This window comes from Siphateles boraxobius, unplaced genomic scaffold, assembly GCF_051911475.1.
Source record: "Siphateles boraxobius isolate OS27281-9 unplaced genomic scaffold, OSU_SipBor_1 7, whole genome shotgun sequence".
Lineage (NCBI taxonomy): Eukaryota > Metazoa > Chordata > Actinopteri > Cypriniformes > Leuciscidae > Siphateles > Siphateles boraxobius.
Genome location: NW_027509197.1, coordinates 13,125,677 through 13,145,001, shown reverse-complemented (window position 1 = coordinate 13,145,001; position 19,325 = coordinate 13,125,677). Strand labels below are relative to the sequence as shown.

The window sequence follows — 19,325 nt, the reverse complement described above, 5'->3', positions numbered from 1 at the left end:
TTATTAATTACCAATTATTAATTATGATATGCAAATTCCCCACGGATTAGATCCGCCCAGAGTCTTTACAGGACCCAGAACTGAACAAAACGGAGTATATACTGTATATCAGATTAAAGGAGGGAACACCAGGGGCCGGTTGCATAAGCGGTTAAGACTAGTCTTACAACTTAGTCACCACTTTTTTTTTCTTTAAGACTGTTCATAACTGTTTCAAGTCAGTTATATAAAATTTCGCCCCTAATATTGCCCCTCGACTCAACACTTGTTGGTCATACTAGTATTAAAGACACAGTCAACATAAGGGCTAAATTTATGCAACAGGCCCCAGGTGAACAGAATGAAACTGACACAGACTGAGAAACTAAGTCACAGGAAAACAGAACTTAAACCCATTGAACAGAACATAATCCTGATACATGAAGGAGTCCTACTATTTTATATATGGTGCATCACTGAAAGTTTCTGATCTTACTTAATACTTTTATGTTTCACTGTATTCTCACCGTTTTGCCGCCTTTCCCGATGACCCTCCCAGCTGCTGAAGAGGGCACTTTTATATGTGTCTCCAGCTTCACTTCCTCTTTTGCAGTAAAGAAATTCTCTTCTTTCAGCTTCCCAAATATCCTGCCCTGGGCCTGAAATGCAGAAGCAAAGACACTGTTCATTTTTCAGGGGCATGATAGGGCACAACAGTGCTGAAGGGCCTTTAAATTTCTTTACAACCGTCATATACTTTTGGGACCAAACTCACATTTTCAATCATTCATTTATTCCATTACACCTAGACTGAATGTAACTAACTACTGAGCCTTTAAGTGTGTGTTATATTCCTTTACCTTAAACTGAGCTTCTGGTGGGCCAGTGATGATGACCATCCTCTGAGTGACGTCAGGACTCTCTGCAGGTGCGATCTGAACATGAACAACAACAGGAACAAGAACAACATACCTTCAACAGATGAGCTCAGAGGAGAGTTCCATTATGAGTGTATGTTGACATAAATTAATTTGCTTTAAAGAATATTCATTTTATTTCTAGAGCTACATCTGAAGTGTGAACAGTTCATTCAGCTCTTTCTTTTAAAGTCACATCAGACAACCACCAGAGGGATATTTTTCAAATTAATAGAGGTATAACAGTTTCAATTTATCCATGTTCAGTTAGGGCTGGACAATAATTCAATATCAATATATATCGCGATATTTTTTTTCCGATAACGGTGATCTGATTTTTAAACACATTTTCGATATTTCGATATACAGCATTTGTCACTGACTGACGTTAAGCGTGCAGCCGTCAGAAAGAGCAGAACACCAACGCGGCAAGTTTCAGCTAGAGAATGGGCGCCCCAGACCACAATACAAGTGTGACTTAACGAGCTTCCACAAGTGAGGAGAAAGCAGACGAAATAGTTGATAAGATAGGAAAGACTAATTCAGTGGTATAAATTCAGTGGTGTTTCGGCTGAGATCTCAAAACTTCAGGTTTCAGCGCGCTGCAAAATGTGCCGGAGAGTGGTCCCGACTAGCAGCGGGAACATATCAATTCTGTTCCACCCGATAGAAGCAGCACAAACAACACTTTAACCAGCACCAACAAACGAGACTCTTTTGCGTTAATTTGGAGCATGTGGGGATGCTGAGTGACCTCAGAATGACCAATACATATGATTTTAATATCTACGAAACCGAAACTTCACACAGTGATTGACAGGGCGGGAGGGGGCGGGACGTGATCGGCTCGAAATGTATTTTCAATTTACACATTGAATTTTGCTACATTCATTGCGGGACATTTAATGAAAATGCAATCGCATGTCTAACTGTGAGTGTAAATGCAATTAAGAAAAATAACATTTAAATGATCATTTTGCTATAGTTTTTGCTTGAAAATGTTAACATATCTAATCATATCTGTAATACATTTTAATTTTGCAACTTATAAAGCGTTAAAATATGTATTCAATTTACATATTAAAACTAGTGTATGAATTGGCAAATGTAAATTATATAATTTAATTTTAATTTTGCACCAAGCGTTGCACAAATGTAATGGCAAATGTAAATTTAAAAACAGAAATGCATTGCCATTTTACATATTGCATTTCAAATTGAATATTGCTACTCAAATGCTTTCATAGTCTTGTAGCAGGTATTGAGAAGAGAATAATTGTTATGATGGGTTATTTCATTGGTTCATGTAGTTTGTTATGGTGCAGTACCAAAAGACTCCAGCAGGTTTCATAGACTTGGCCAATTCATTTTTCAAAAGATTGTAGGTACAGACATCTCTTGTAGGTGTTCTTAGCAGTTTTTCTGAGGCTTTTATAATGTTCATATCGATATCGGAATTATATCGTATCGACCGAAATTAAGAAATATATCGTGATATAAAATGCGGCCATATCGTCCAGCCCTATGTTCAGTTTGTATTATGATTCTGTGGTCAAGAACTCAGTTTAAAAAAAATATTTGATGTCATTCAACCATATGCTGCAGTAAAACGCACCACACTGTAAAATTGCAAAGAACAATTCACACTTTGTGAAAAGTCAGCATTTATTGAAATATATAGGAAGAATCTATAAACAGTTCTGTTTACTGAACCCTACTGATTACCCAGCAACCTACAGGACTGGTTGAATCAACAGTGAGAAGGTTACAGATGATTGGCTCACCTCCCACACTAGGCCAAATCTTGTTAGATTCAAATCAAGGATCTCAGCAATGGGACACGGAAAACTAGATGGATAATTGTACTTCACTTAACAAAAACATACAAGGAACCTACATTTACAGATGTGACATGACAGCGGATGCATTTTAGTAGGCAGGAACTCCTACCTTAATAGAGGCTCCTGCGAACCGTGCCAGTTGTTTAATATGTTGACCCTTCTTGCCAATAATAGCACCAACAGCCTGAGTTGGGATAAAGAGGTAGACTACCTCCTGTTCAGGAGCCTGCAGTGGAGAGGGCAGAAGAAACATGCAACATATAACACCTCTAAGTCAATTTGATGCTGTAAATCAGGAATTCCTCTAAAATACACCTGAGTATGTGATTCTTTTACAAAAGTGGTTTGTAAAAATGTCCATGTGTTCGTTTACTCCATAGTTACTGAACTGTACCTGATACTGCTCAGTTCAGCACAGGCTGGAGGTTGAGCCCTGAAGGTTCACACAGGTTTGAACGAAGGCAAAAACACTCCATTTATCACGAAAGTGAGAACACAAAACACTTATCTGTTTCTAAGGCTCTTTTTACACCTGGTATTAAGATGTGTTTTGGTCTTGCGGTTGTCAGTGCAGAAACGAAAGCTGCTCTCCGTTTGTTTTTCCGTCGTCTCTGGCCACGCTCAAATATGAATTGTGTGAGCTAATTTCGTCCATTAGATCGAAAGATCTGAAAAAAAAACCCATATATTTACCTGCCCATAGACCCTGTCCTAGAAGAAATCAGGATAGAAGTAGTAAAAGTTGACAAAAGAGACGGATTAAAACACCAGGTGTAAACGGGAGAGTGTCTCTCAGTTCAGTTCAGTTCAGTTCAATTTTATTTATATAGCACATTTAAAAACAATCGTAATTGACCAAAGATCTTAACAAGATCCAACAAGGAAACAAAAACAAATTATTAAACAAACAATATCACACAAAGTACAAACAGAAATCCACAGGTCAAGATATCAGAGCTCAGCTAGAATTGAAAGCCAACGTATAATAATGTGTCTTAAGCAAGGACTTGAATATTTCAATAGTCTGCGCTTTTCTTACATAAATTGGCAGACTATTCCAAATATTAGGAGCAGCCACTGAAAATGCTCTGTCACCTCTGTTTTTTTGCCTAGATCTAGGCACATCGAGAAGCATCTGGTCGGAAGATCTCAGGTGTGTGGACATGTAAAAGCTCCATTAAATATGAAGGTGACAACCCACTTATTAAACAATTAATGCAATTTTAAATTTAATTCTAAAACAAACAGGAAGCCAATGTAATGAGGCCAATACGGGTGTAATACGTTCACGTTTTTTGGTCCCGGTTAAAAGTCGAGCTGCTGCGTTCTGCACTAACTGTAGCCTTCGAAGTGATGATTGCTCCAATCCGGCTTACAAAGAGTTACAGTAGTCTAATCGCGACGTAATAAAAGCATGTATGAGTCTTTCAAAGTCTTTACGTAGCATGTATGGCTTGACCTTCGCCAGAAGTCTCAAATGGAAGAAGCTAGTTTTAACAACTGAACTAATTTGTTTTTCAAATTTAAAAGCACTGTCAAAAATTACACCCAGATTCCTGGTAAAAGGTAGAATATGGAAACATAGAGTACGAAGAGCATCTGCACATTCACTTAAATGTCCCGCACGACCAAACACAACAATCTCGGTCTTTTTTTCATTAAGACATAGAAAATTCTGATCTAACCAAATTTTGAGATCACTCAAGCACTCTAACAAAGGTTGGATGTTGTTCTTCTCATTGTTTTTTACAGGCAAATACATTTGTACATCATCTGCAAAACAGTGGAAAGAAATGTTATGTTTTTTAAAAATGGACCCTAAGGGCAGCATATACAGGGAAAAGAGCATGGGTCCCAGAATGGAACCTTGGGGAACCCCACAAGAAAGAGGTGCAGTAGATGAAGAGCAATTCCCAAGGTGGACAGTAAAACTCCTATCTGTCAAATATGATTTAAACCATTTCAGGGCCATACCCGTAACGCCAACACTTTGTTCGAGTCGGGATAAAAGGATAGAGTGGTTTACAGTATCGAAGGCAGAAGTCAAATCCAAAAGGACTAAAACAGCTGATTTTCCTGAATCAACTGCTAAAAGAAGATCGTTGTATATTCTTAGAAGGGCGGTTTCAGTACTGTGGCCGGGTTTAAAACCAGACTGGAACTTTTCATAAATGCAAAAAGCATCTAGAAAAGATTGCAGTTGATTAAAAACTAGCTTCTCCAAGACTTTAGATAAAAATGGGAGTTTAGAAATGGGTCTAAAATTTGAAAAAACCAAATGATCCAGATTTTTCTTTTTTAAGAGGGGTTGCACAATTGCATGTTTAAAAGCTACGGGAACACACCCTGAGATGAGAGATGAGTTAACCAAGCTTAAAATACTGGAACCAACAATGTTAAAAACATCCTTGAGTAATCGAGCTGGGATACTATCCAGCAGGCAGTTTGTAGGACGGAGCTGCTTAACTATATCATAGAGAACATGTAAAGTGACTGGCTCAAACTGCTGGAAGACAGCTTGGTGTAAAGATGGAACCGAGGGGTCCCTAGTAAATGAAGGTGGTGAAAAACTCAGGCCAGCAATTTTATCTATGAAATATTTCAGAAAATTTTCGCACAACAAAGTGGATGGCACAACACAATCTATTTCACAAGGGTTAACAAGAGAGTTAAAGGTGCAGTGTGTGACTTTTAGCGACATCTAGCGGTTCGGTTGCGAGTTTACACTAAGGGCTCAGCCCACTGCTCACCCCTCCCTTTCGAAGAAGCTACGGTGGCTAAAACGGGACAAACATCGTCTTCTGAGACGGCAGAGAATAGCCAGAGTAAACCATGTTTCTGTACCACAGTCCATTATAAACCACATCATGGATAAAGTTTACAAAGCCATAGTCAGGTGAGGATCAAGGGTCTTAATACGTAATATAATAATAGTAATTAGTTGATTGTCTCACGAACGTAACCAGCACATTTCTCCCCACATAGCAAACCCATAATACAGCGAGGTTTATACTGGACGTGTCCGCATGAGCCCAAAGGTGCATGCGGCAAAAGTAACGTGATTGTAACAGCGCGCGCGCCTCCGCATCCCCTAGACACCATTTACTACACACAATAGGCTTATACACAATAGTTAGTGACGAAACGCGCTCTGTAACGCTGTTTGTTCGCTGTCGGCTACGGTAGAAACATGACGTCACAATATGTCGACCTTCATAGAAGGCGATTCCCGCGCCTATGTAGATATAAATGCCTCATTCTAAGTTAATAAAAACATTACGGTTTATTAAGTAAGTTCTTTATACACCACTGAACACATAGTTATGGATGTCATATTGCATTTCTGTTAATAGATACTCAAAATTTTACACATTGCACCTTTAAACACTTTAAAAAGAACCTGCGGCCTCTGATTATTATTTGCAACCAAGTGAGATAAAAATTGTGTTTTAGTGGATTTAACCGCTGCCTGGTATTTATGTAATGAGTCCATTAAAATTTGAAATGACACTTGAAGTTTGTCCTTTTTCCACTTTCTTTCAGCCGTTCTGCAGACACGCCTGAGAGAGCGGGTATGGTCATTTAACCATGGTTCAGATAGCGTTTTACCCTTAGTGGGGCAACAAAATCTAGTATTTCAATATAGGTAGAGTCAAAGAAGTTTGTGAGTTCATCCACATCAAAAATACAATCTTCAAGGTTGTACAGCACTGAATCTTTAAAAGCAGCAGAAAACTGTGAGGCAGTTTGAGGGTCAATAGAACGTACACTGCGTGCCGGAGCAACAGTCAAAGTGTCCGAGCAAGGGACAGCTATAGTAAAAACAAAGGGTAGATGATCCGACATACCAATGTCACATATTTCCCTAACGGCAACATCTAAGCCATATGACAGTTTAAGGTCCAAAGTATGACCTTTTTCGTGTGTCGGACCAGTGACAGACTGCATAAGATTAAAAGAATCAATAAGATTAATAAAATCCTTAGAAATTGGTCTGGGTTCGCAGCATACATGTATATTAAAATCACCAACAATTAAAAAGTGATCATATATCAACGCGATCCCAGCCACAAAATCAGTGAAGTCCTGAATAAAATCCTTGTTAAACTTTGGAGGTCGATACACCACCGCACATAATACAACCAATGGGAAATTTAACTCGAACCACTGCAGTTCAAAACTGGAGCAGCTGTCAAACAGGATCTCTCGACATTGAAAAGTACACTTACACAGACGCTAGCCCTCCACCTCTACCTGTGATCCTAGTGGAGCTGAGGAAACCCCATCGGGGAGGGAGAAGTTCGGAGAAGGACGTAAGATCGCCATCATGGAGACAAGTTTCCATTAAGAACATGAGATCCAGCTCCAGAAAGGTGAAGAAGTCATTGAGGAGAAAAGTCTTGTTGGCTAGCGATCTAACATTAAACAAAGCCAAATGAAGAGTTTGATCCTCAGTGGGAGTGGCTGCAGATGTCACACGATCTAGCGAGCGCAGGTTCGAAAAATCCACACCACCACCTCGGTGAATCCGAGCCCACCTGGAAGAAGATGGCACCGTTAGCAGATTAGCCTCGGGGATAATCTGTGGGTCAGCGAAAACAGGACGCAACCAAGATCTCTCATCCTCAGCGAACGCCCGGCAACAGCAGTAACGTAGCATCCATCAGGACACGTCACAGAGGTGGACGCTAGGTAAGCCTTAAGTCGTACCAGCGCACCTCCGCGTTTTCCCCGTCTCCTGTAACGTTTCTTGCGGGGAAGAACAACAGCAGGTGAACGGCGCAGATACTCTGGTATGTCTGATAGCAAAGGAGGAAGTTTCGAGATCCAGCGGTTTCCCAAGTCATGTCCTTCAGACAATATATCAACAGTTTTTAGAATGTTGAAAAGTGTATGACGATCATAAACTAGCAAAGCAGAGACATCTTGACAATATGTACTGAAAAAGAAGGCAATAGCAAGCAGCAAACTAAGGAGATGCGGCAGAGACAGACGGCTTGCCAAACATTCTGGCGCCATCTTTCCGTTGTATGTGAAGAGTTACCGTTGTATGTTATCCGTTGTATGTTATCATTACTTGATAACTGTTTCGAAACACTTCACTCTCGTGAAGTGAAACACTCTCGTCTACTTGTGATCCGATCAACCAAAACGCATCTTAATACCAGGTGTAAAGAGGGCCTAAAGGACCTGACCTGCCTGGCACCCCATTGTGAACCTTTGGAAACCGATGACTCAATGTTCAGACTCTTGACATGGGCAAAAGTGATAAATTGAAGAGGTCTCAGAGATTTTTCATTCATAAATTAACAGCATTAGGTTGTGGTGCTCAGTACTGTCGGATGAAGAAAGAGGTTGTTATTTGGTGAATAACTACCAAGTTATGTATTCAAATGGCATGAGACATTGCTGTTGCGCTGGATTACAGTAAAGCTGATAACTCTGTCCATTGTTCAATTGGTTCATCAACAGATTCACTCCATCTTGTGTCAGTTACAGAATCTACTAACACATTGTCAATGGATAGGAAACATTTTCTGTGTGTAAGTATTTTGGAGAATTTTGAGTATATTGTGTAAAATAGGTGTTTATTTAAATAATCGTTTAAATCATTTTTGGGGACATCATATTTGCAATCATTAAATTGTATTGCACATAAAATACAATATATATCTGCATTATATTGGCCACCCCACTCTCTAGATACAGTATCAATATATGCAATTATAAAAACAAAATTGGTAGGCAGTATTTTATTGTGGCTGGAACACTATCCAGCAATTATAATGTAGAAGCAGGATCTATCTATTTTACGGGACAGTTTCAGTTCCAGTACTCACTGTGTGCTGGTGAGAGACGGTACTAGCAGGCGGAACACCGTACAGCCCACCCAGCTGTGATGAGTGACCCTGGAACGGATGAAATGGGTCAATTTACAAATGGTTTATATCTCAAGAATATTTCACTGGTTCTCCTTTATTACACATGTAAATACAGAGAAGTTCATAAGTCCCTATTCATATTTTATTTTTCTGCTCTCAACTTTACATGATAAGACCACCATGAATTGTCATGCAAACAAACTGATATAAAGGAATAAGGATATTTCATTCTACCGAACTACCCGCAAGTCCTGAATTAATACTCACACAGGTCAGTTTATTAGACAAATGAAACTTGGGAGGTAACGCAGCGCTGTTTCACTTGGTCTACACTATCACACTAAACTGCATTTGAGTGTTTTGAAAGTTATGTTATTCTATGTGTGAGATTGTCTGCATGAGACTAGCAGTAAGCTAGATCAACATTAGAATAACATACTGATCATATTCTAAGATTTCATCATGTTGAGCTATATAACATTGATTAGTTTTATGTACATTTGCTACCTGTCTAACAAAGTATATAGAAGAGTGGCGTCTCTGTCAAGTCGAAGTTAGTCGCGGACAAGGAGCTCTCAGCATCTCGAAAACGCCACACTGATATTGATCCTCGTTTTAGTTCTCCAGTTTTTACGTCATTGACAGACGACAAGTGAACGAGCCATTATTTAAAATTATTCTGAAATTAAAAATCTTTGGGAACTTTTGGGATTTTGTAAGTACACAACTGCAGGAAATATATCAGACTGTTCAAGTGATTGTTGGATATTTTATTACAAAAATCTTACATATTGTAGCTTTAAGAAGTTTAAATCAACTGGTGATGGTAACAATCTACCTAGAAGAGGTAATGTAACAAATTGTAAAGATTTGGAGAATTGCATATGCTAGTTGAGTCTTGGGGTCAGAAAGTCTCCAAAACTATGATCAGACCTCACATATTTAACCACAACTTTTTTGAGGAGGTTAAAATTAAATAAAAAAAAGCCTTTGGCGACATTAAACAGCAATATCATGCACCTACAATTTGCAAGGGCATTACTGAAACTTTCAAACTGGGTTTTATGGTCAGATAAGACCACAATAAAGCTTTTTGGGAAAACACCTGAGGTGGGTTTGACATAGACAGAAGCATAGCCATTTAGAAAAGTAACTCATCCCCACTGTGAAGTATATTCGGGGATCTTTAATGCTAATTTTGTTCCAAAGCCCCTGGACAACTTGTTAGGATACACAGTATCATAAACTCCATCAAGTACCAGAAGATATTAAATCAACACCTTATCGACCCAGTCAAGAAACTTAAACTTGGCTGTGGTTGGATCTTCCAGCATGACAATGATCACAGCACAACTCAAATCCAAACCCCATTAAAAAACCCGTGGGATGAGCTGAAGAATAGTCAACAAGCATGGACCTCTGATTCTGAAGGATCTGGAGAGATGCTGTATGGAGGAATGGTTTCAGATCTCTCACAATATGTTCATCAACCTTATTTACGCATTATATGAAAAGATCCAGAGCTGTTATCTTGACAAAGGGAGGCTGCACAAAGTATTAAAAGTAACAAAAATTTGTTTTATGATAAGAATTGTTTTCTCACAACAATGTGACTTTAATTAAAATATTTTTTTTGTGAATATTTTGAATTAAAAGACTGAGAGGAGAAAAAATGTAGTATTTAGATATTTATTTATTTATTTATTGTATCATTAAAATATTCTTATTGTTTTTATTCAAATCTAATTTGGAATTGGATGTTTTGTTAATATTTTATATTTCCATTATAATTTCAGTAAGTAATAAAGGTTTAAGAGAAGCTGGCTGACCAGCTGGCTTACTAGCATAACCATTAACTACCTGGCTGATGAGAATACTAGCATTCTACTAGCATTTGATTTTCAACAACGGTTTGCAAGCAAGATTTGTTACTTACTGACAGTAAATGCCAAAGTTTTTAATATTATGTAGAGCGCTTGATTTACCTTAAGCAAAGAACAGCACCAAAAAAAAAAACTGTTGTAATAACTTATAATGACTACTCAAGTTTTACAGTCTTACTGAGGATGATAAAAACCAGCTAACACATTCAATAATGAGTGCCTTCTCACACACCCACACGCTCATTCACATTCTACCTTCATTAGTTCATCCGTGAGCCATAAGCTGTCCTGTCTGACTCATCACTAAATATGAAGGGGAATCCTGCAGCACACTAACCGAACGGAAGGATTACACAACTAAACAATGAGTAGATGCTTTCTAAGGTGAGTATTCACTGAGAAAGAGGAGGCTAAATGTCAGGATAGTTCACCATTTAGATTAAATTTCTGTTTAAAGTCCCATTTAATTCCTGAAATTGGTAGAAAACAGGATGTAGTCCTTAAAATTTAAGAATGTTAATGGACTGTTAATGGACTAATTGTTTCTGCAAGAATAGTTTTTAAAAATGTAATTTTTTAGTATAAATTCCCCATTAAAAATGTTATCATACACAACATATGGGTATTTCCAGAAATTCATAATATTCATAACAACTGTTTTAAAGCGCAACCTACACAAATGTGTATTGATTTAAAATCTGTTTTGATGTTTGATCCATTTTGACAATTTAACTTAATGAGTGTCTTCATGTGTCTAATTACTTAAATAATTATAAATAATTAGTAAAAATTAATTATATAATTATTTATATTTTGTTACAAAATGTGTTTTGGAATAATGAAATTCCTTGTGTGACAACATTGCATTTCTGTGAATTACAATTCATTACATTTTTCCTGTTATTCCCATTCAAATTTAACTTTGAACATTCTGTGGTGCGAGTCCAATTGTTAAAATCTGAATTTTGCCAAGCTAAATGTAATGCATTCCTGAGGTTGAAACATCCAAATATGTTGTAGTTATAAAACTGTGGTTTGCACTCACAAGAAAAGGGTTGTAGCCAGATGGGGGTATGGGTGGGACGCCTCTGGGCCCAGCAGCTGGTGGCAATACTGACAGACCGGTTGAAAAGATGCCCAGTGCACTCAGGCTTAACCCGGGGATAAGGTTGGTTTGTTGCTGCAAGACAGAGAAATAACATCATGGATTATGAATGATTGATTACTCAGTTCGTGAACACAAGCTATCATGTTTTTCTTAATGAAAATTCTAACTTGAGATTAGTTTTCTTAGTTTCCATGTATTTCTGAGCTGTATGAACAGTCTTAACAGTGTGAATATTTGTTATAGCATCTTGTAATATCGTTACTGTCACGCTAGGTGGCTCCATCGACCCGGTGCATCATTTTATGTGGTAAGCGCTTTTAGATAAGTTTGTATGCTGTTTAGTCTTGACAGAGATATGCTTGATTTTTCTTTTTCTGTCTGATTCATCCTCTTTCATTCAAAACGGAATTAAGTTTACACGGTTCAACTAACAGACAGTTACACATGAAACACAGTGTCACAAACACACTTTATCCAAGCATGAATAATTTACCGTATGCCTAACTGAGGACTGACTAATGTGTGACTATAAATGAAACTGCATAAATTTGATCTGCGTAGTTGATAGAGGCCTCTACCGCAAAATAAATGACTCACTGAAGATGAAAGGAGTCCTCGGATCATGCGACGGTGTAAACTAGAACGATGATGCTATTGTTACAGTATTTGCTCTATCTATGGCTTCACCTCCCTCAGGCACAAGCAGTGACGTCATGTGTGTAAACAGGGAGAATGGTGTACATGTGCGTGCATGTCTGTGTGAACGGCTGTTGACAGGATGCGTTCTCCTTATGCACGGCAGGGAATGAACTGACTCAAGGCTGTTTCCTATAAACACAGTCAATAACTGAAAACAAGCAAACAGACAAGCCATCTAAAAGCCTTGTCGTCTACAGGACTCTGACTCAAGGCTGACCACGTTTGACACATTATAAACAGCATTTTTATTTAGAACATATCAGTGTTTCTTTAAGTTAAATCTGAAAAATGTCATCTCGATTATAACATCAAAGACAGTGGATTAAAATGAAGTGTAAAAATCATGTCATCAAACCGCAAACACTTACGTTAATAGCAGCAATGTCATTCTCATAGGCTTCCCTCAGCTTCCTCATGATTTCCACTTCAGCCCTACAACAGGCCTCGATACTCCCTTTAACTATAATGGTTCTCTCTGGATTATAAATAGTTAAATCCTGTAAACTGAGGGAAGAATGGACCAAGAAAGAGAAAAAGCAGAGTAAAATTACTGGTACATATTTAAGAAACACACAAATTCCTCTTGTCAGATTGGAGCTGTGTTTGAATTGAGGGCATTTTTAATGATTAATTATTATATTTTGCATATGATGTGACCATATTGGAACTGAATAATATTAGAATGTTTTTAAAAATATTACTTCAGTCTGAATCATGTGTCAATATATATTCTATTAATATTATTATTATTATTATTATTATTATTATGGTAACACTTTACAATAAGGTTTCATTTGTAACCATTAGTAAACTACATTATTTAACATGAACTAACAATGAAAAATACTTCTAAAGCATTTTTTATCTTAATTTCTGCATTTACTAATGCATTTTTAGAATTAAATCGTATCTTAACATTAGTTAATTAACTGACAAACAAACAATGAACAATTGTATTTTTAATAATTAACATCTACAAAGGTTAATAAATGCTGAAAAAATAGATTGCTCATGTCACGGTTATGCTCAGTTAGTTTCTATTTTCATGGACTTTTGGTTCATTTTCAGTCACGTTTTCATCATCATTACCCTCATTTACTTTGTATTTAGTTGCAGTCTTTTCAGTTCCCTGGTGTCCGGCTCCGGTCAAGTCTATGTTAGAGGTTGTGTTATGTTCGCCTGCCTGTTTGGAATGCCCTTTAAGTGGATTATTAAAGACTTTTGAAACTTGACCATCATCATCTTCTTGTTATTCCTTCAACCTTGTGTAACAGATGACCAGACCACAACTAAATATGGACTATGCAGCTCAATTCACTGCTTTAGCCTGCCGAAGCCTTCATTTTTTGGACTTTTCAGTCACCTGCCCTTACGACGATGAAACCCTGAAGTCATTGTTCTGGATCGGGGAAAATTACCACCATCCAGTAGAACTCCCAGACACTACAGGACTTGACTGGAGGGAGGCCGTCATCAAGTGTCTGGAGAGTTTCTACTCTTGATCGAGAACACAGCTGGACCCCGAGCCCGATTCACCACCTTGGACCGCAGAGAAATTGTGTGAGCCCCCGCAGACGGAGATCTACCACGGTGAGTGAGCAAGAACCGGAGGAAAGGAGGACAGGGCTGAGGGAATGCCAGTAAAAGTGGACTCAGGACTGCCTGATTGATCTCAGTATGGAGGTATTGCTTCCAAACCTATCCCACCCGGTATTGTACTCTACATCATCGCTGCCTCTATCTCATCGCTACTCTACAAGTATCTGCTGGATACTTGCAGCCCTTCGACTTCTCTGGATACACCCTACTGTGACGTGAAGCCTCAGGTCGTGCAAACTCTAGCCTCGCCTGAGCGAGAGGATCCTGTGGCTCCGCCTCAGATCCCTACGCTCAACCTCGGGCCGTCAACCTTTTGGGTCCTCCCATCTTTGGCTCCACCAGAGACCCACAGCCTTTTGGCTACACCGGGTTTCCTCGCCCCACCGGCTCCCCCTTGGTCAGTCATCACTCTGCTTCCGTCACGGACTTCGCCCTGACTCCGTGTCTCCTCGGCTCCATCTGGGTTTCCACCACGACCGGCTCTGTCGCAGAAGATTGCATCACTGGTCCCTCCTCCCAGGCCTCCACCATAGCTCCTCTCTCCTGCGACTCCGCATTGGATCATTGTGCTGGCTACTCCTGCTCCTGGCTCCTCCCACCCCTCCACTCCCCCATGGACTATATTTACTGTCTCTGTTTGTTTACACCCCTCTCCAGCTCCAAGTCCTCCACCAGAGCCCCCTCCCCTCCTCAAATGGACCTTTTTACTGCGCGAGGACGTGTTTTGGTTTTGTTCCTGTTTGCCTGTGTGTCCTGTCATTTGACCTAGTTTGCCAGTGTGTTTGATTAATGATTCAGTTCACCTGATCTGTTAATTATCTTTTTCTCTTATTATCTTAGCTCTCCGTGTTATCTAAGCCCTGTGTTTCCGAAGTAGTTGGTGCCCCACTACTTGATTTGAAAACAGGGGAAATATTTAGGGGGATATTTATTATTATCAATATTAATATCAACACCATGTCAATAGCAACATAAAAAGAAACAAAATTTTACCCTACTACTCTGCTTATTTAAAAAAATATATTATTCATATTACATTTTTCATTTAATTTCAATTGATTGTGTATAATAATTTATTATACAGAGGTATAATTTCTGATCTCACTGAATGCACAATGTAATCACAACAACCACATCTTCAAAATATGGTAAGGACTCTAAACATAAAGCATGAGTTAACTGGAGCACAGAATAAGAGAGATCTGAGCCATGTCATAGAAAGACAAGATGTTTGCACTGTATCGTTGCTGTGTTGTTTTTGTGCTGAATATTCTATTGCATTCTTCTCTGATTTCACCTGGACGAAGTGGGACGGAAGGAAGTTATTTGAATCTGTATTGATGAGCATTGGTAAATGAGGCTGTTTCTTTAGAGGGACAGCTAAGCAATGATGTCAGGAGTGCTGGTTAGGGTTTAATTGGTTGACTCACTTCCTAAGCTATCTGTGTGACCAGCACACACTTTATTTCTGGGAAATACTTAAAACCACCTGTACACTGATGCTCTGCACCAGATCCTAGAACTCAGCAGTCCATTACAAGGTCACATCACATGTTCAGGTCATGTTATGATCAATATCTTGACAACAAAACAACATTACCTATCAAAACAAGAGCTACACCTTTAATTTAAAAAGACAAAACATAATATAATTTAAACTAACAGCCACAAAAACAAAATAATTATGTGCTTCCATTGATTTCACCTGCTGAAAGCCATCAAACGTAACAGACACTCACGAGGAGATGGTTATCTTGGTCTCTGTCTCTTCTTCAATCTTCTTCAGGTTTCTGCCCTCCTTCCCGATCAGTCTTCCAACCAGACTGTTGTGGGCCAGGATCTTCATAGGAATATCCTCAGTTCTACAGAAGCAAAAACACAAGTTGACAATTACATAGATTGAAATAAAAACAAAATAAAAACAGACTTCGGGGGATTCAGACTTACACTTTTGTGTCATCAGCCTCTTTCTGCATGATGTCCATGATCATACAGCACGCGGCAGAGCAGCCCTCAGGAGTCGAGTGGATGGTGATGGGCTTCTCTGCCGCTCCCGCGTTCTCCTTACGATGGATGTCCACCCTAACAGGACGGGAACATGACCATTGAGCAGCGATCAAACTAAGCTTTGTGAAAAGTTGTCACTGTAAATCAAGCAGGTATTTTAATAATCAATGTGAATTGATGGTCACAGCCAGATTTGATAAATAAATGTGACATTTTCAGGATATTTCATGTCCAAAATATACTGATGATCTTATCAATGGATAGTACACATTTTCTGTGTACTAATATCATATATTATGTAAATTTGATTTCAAGCAATTCTAAGTACAGTTTGGAGTCAGCTAGTTTGTTGTACTATTGAAAGAAATGAAGGGCTAGATTTACTAACAGCTTGCGCCAGCGCAAACACTCTTTTGGCGTTAAAATAATACTGTCATAATTTACTAAAGACACGCAGTGAAAAAAAATAGTGCTAAAAAGACGTAGACAGTCATTTTTGCGTCTGAGCTTATTGTATATGCATTTGACGGAGTTTCCCTTTCAGATGCAAAAAATTATGAAAGTAGAGTATTTAAATGAATCACGCAAGGTGATTTACTAAGGGTTAAGCTAGTCAATTTACTGGTATTTGCACCATTTTCTATCGCTCAGAAAAGCATGTCTTAACCCATTTTGCACCTGTGTTTTTAGTACTTCACCAGCTTTGCTTGTTTGCGACTGCTTTTGGTAAATTGCGTTAGTCATTAGGGAAATGATCCAGCTGCATCTGTGTTCTGTAATTTGTGTGTCATAAGTAGATCACACGCAGAACTTTCCACTCCCATCGGCGCTTTTATGTAATTGCGCTCTCCTGCTAATTTGCCCTGTTTAGTAAATCTGGCCCTAAAACTTTAATTAATCAAAGAAGCATTAAATTGATCAAATGTGAGAGTAACAGCATTTATTTGAAATAGAAATCTTTTGTAACATTATAAATGTTGTTCTTTTTAACTTAATATTCACCAAACAATCTTGAAATCCACAAAAATATTAAGCAGCAAAACTATTTTCAACATAGAAAATAAGAAATGCTTCTTTAGCAGCAAATCAGCATATTAGAACGATTTCTGAAGGATCATGTGACACTAAAGACTTGAGTAATGATGCTGAAAATTCATTTGCCATCACAGGAATAAATTACACTTTAAAATATATTCAAATAAAAAACAGTTCATTTAAATTGTAACATTTTTCACTGTTTTATGTCAAATAAATGCAGCCTAGGTGGGAGACTCCTATCAAAAAACTATTTAAAAAAAAAAAAACAATAGTACCGAACCCAAACTTCACATCTTCACAAAATATCACTTTTGTAATTAATAAATGCATTATATAATTCTAAAAATAATAATTGTATTTATATTAATTGAGGTCCACAAAATGAACTCTTATTAACCACATCAGTACATGACACTCACTTAGACTGTGTCTGTTTGGTGATGTTTTTGATTGTGAGACCCTCCTTGCCAATGATGGCTCCCACAAACTGTGTGGGCACCAGCATGCGCAGGGGGAAGTCTTGCTGTTTCTGTCGGAGCCCCAGGGAGCCTCCAGAGGTCCCAGGCTGGGAGTCTTGTTCTCGTGATGTCCTTCCACCCCGGCGATTCCGGGTTGCAGGCAGGGGTGGAGCAGCATCCATATCCAAAATATAAGACACTTTAAAGGAGTAATCCTCAAACGTCTGTCCTGTTAACTTCTCTACAGCACTGAAGACAAGGACAAAGAAAAAAATCAGTGGAATACAATGACAGTGTAAAGGTGGGGAGTTTCGGCATTTTTTAAATAAAAAATCAGGGCTGGCAGTATGATGGAAAATACCCAGTGACAGGTTCTGCAGAAGATGAGGTTCAACGCAGAAAACCTCACTGCATCAATATCAGTTGATATGCATGTACATTTAGCTGCTATTTTACAATGGTGTCAAAAATGGCTCATCATTTATAAGCTTTCACAGTTTTGAGTGTTTTAAACTCATGTTACATAATGTGTAGCAGTTTCTGCACTATTTTCACAAAAAACAAAACAAAAACAGATGAAGTCTCTTTAATTTTAGTATAAATGTCAAATAATTAAAATACACAGACATTACTAATTGATTATGTAATATATAAAACATTTGGGGATAAAACATTTTAGGGTAAAACATAAAACACCATTAATGTGACAAAATATTTAATTGTGAGTAATTTTATATCACAATGATGATGTATGTTATGAGGGTAAAGTACTTTAAGTTTCTTAGATATGTCCATTAAATTAAGATGACAATAATATGTGTTTAAGCTTATATGTTTAATGAAATTTATATAATTATAAATATTACAAAAATATTTTTAAAAATTAGCAAATATTACAACAAAAGGTTTCTGACATACCATTACCATGATACATTTATTTATACTCTTACATATGATTTTGGTCATATCCCTATGAATAATAAATAAAAAACTAGAAAACTTAAATTCTTACATTTTAGCCTCCTCTTTTGTTGAGTATGTCACATTCACCACTGCTGTTTCTGTATCAGTGTTAACTGCAAAAAGAAATGAAATCAGGTGAAAGAGGGACTGAAAAGTCAATATTTAGAAACAAAGAGCTTGGTCATATTCATAAGCATATGAGACTGCAAGCTTTTGTATGAGATGCATACAGTCAAACAAATGGAGTTGTACACTAGTGCTGTAAAGAGCCACTTGTGTGTGTCTGCATGAGGATTACTGTGCCATGGCCACATGTGTACTTCAAAAGAGAAGCACAAAGCAACCCTGACGTCCATGGATCAAAGCTCTGTGCATCATTTAAATACAGACACAATGAGGGCAAGACCCTACACTTCAAAAAGTTTATGCTGCTATACACAACTGCTATGCAACTGCCAACTATAGTAGACCTTACAACTATACAACTCAGGACCTTATAAAACAGTGGTTCTCATTTATTATAATTTTTATAATTACGTGTGTGTGTGTGTGTGTGTGTGTGTGTGTGTGTGTGTGTGTGTGTGTGTGTGTGTGTGTGTGTGTGTGTGTGTGTGTGTGTGTGTGTGTGTATACATATATACTGTATATATATATATATAAATTAATTGTAACAAATTTTCTTTTAATGATCGTGATTAGTGATGCACGATTAATCATATCGCAATCACAATGTCAAGCCTATGCGGTTATTCGTGCAAATGCTTTTAGAACCATTCATGTGCGACAAGTCAAAAGAGAGCGCGCTGCCTGTGAATGTCCTGACTGTGACTCACAGAAAGACGCGCACCGGTATCATGCGCATGTACAGACCGCGCGCCAAAGGGCCAGCTTAAAGGGCCAGCAGCCAATAAAGCTTTCTGTCAATAAAATTAATCAAAGAACAAAGGGAAC

General features: G+C 38.1%; 1 protein-coding gene across 4 annotated transcripts in view; it reads right to left on the bottom strand.

Annotated features, from left to right (window-relative positions):
- igf2bp2a (insulin-like growth factor 2 mRNA binding protein 2a) overlaps positions 1–19,325 on the bottom strand; it is a 98,964-nt gene that overhangs the window by 10,973 nt on the left and 68,666 nt on the right. For all 4 annotated transcript variants that reach the window (XM_077216046.1, XM_077216047.1, XM_077216048.1 and 1 more), the window contains 10 exons: positions 18,424–18,487; positions 17,373–17,660; positions 15,856–15,990; positions 15,648–15,770; positions 12,678–12,813; positions 11,548–11,682; positions 8,578–8,646; positions 2,847–2,963; positions 840–914; positions 507–638 (listed from right to left, as the gene is read on the bottom strand). In XM_077216046.1, the coding sequence (XP_077072161.1) occupies positions 507–638; positions 840–914; positions 2,847–2,963; positions 8,578–8,646; positions 11,548–11,682; positions 12,678–12,813; positions 15,648–15,770; positions 15,856–15,990; positions 17,373–17,660; positions 18,424–18,487 (1,274 nt within the window). The remainder of the gene's footprint in view (positions 1–506; positions 639–839; positions 915–2,846; positions 2,964–8,577; positions 8,647–11,547; positions 11,683–12,677; positions 12,814–15,647; positions 15,771–15,855; positions 15,991–17,372; positions 17,661–18,423; positions 18,488–19,325) is intronic.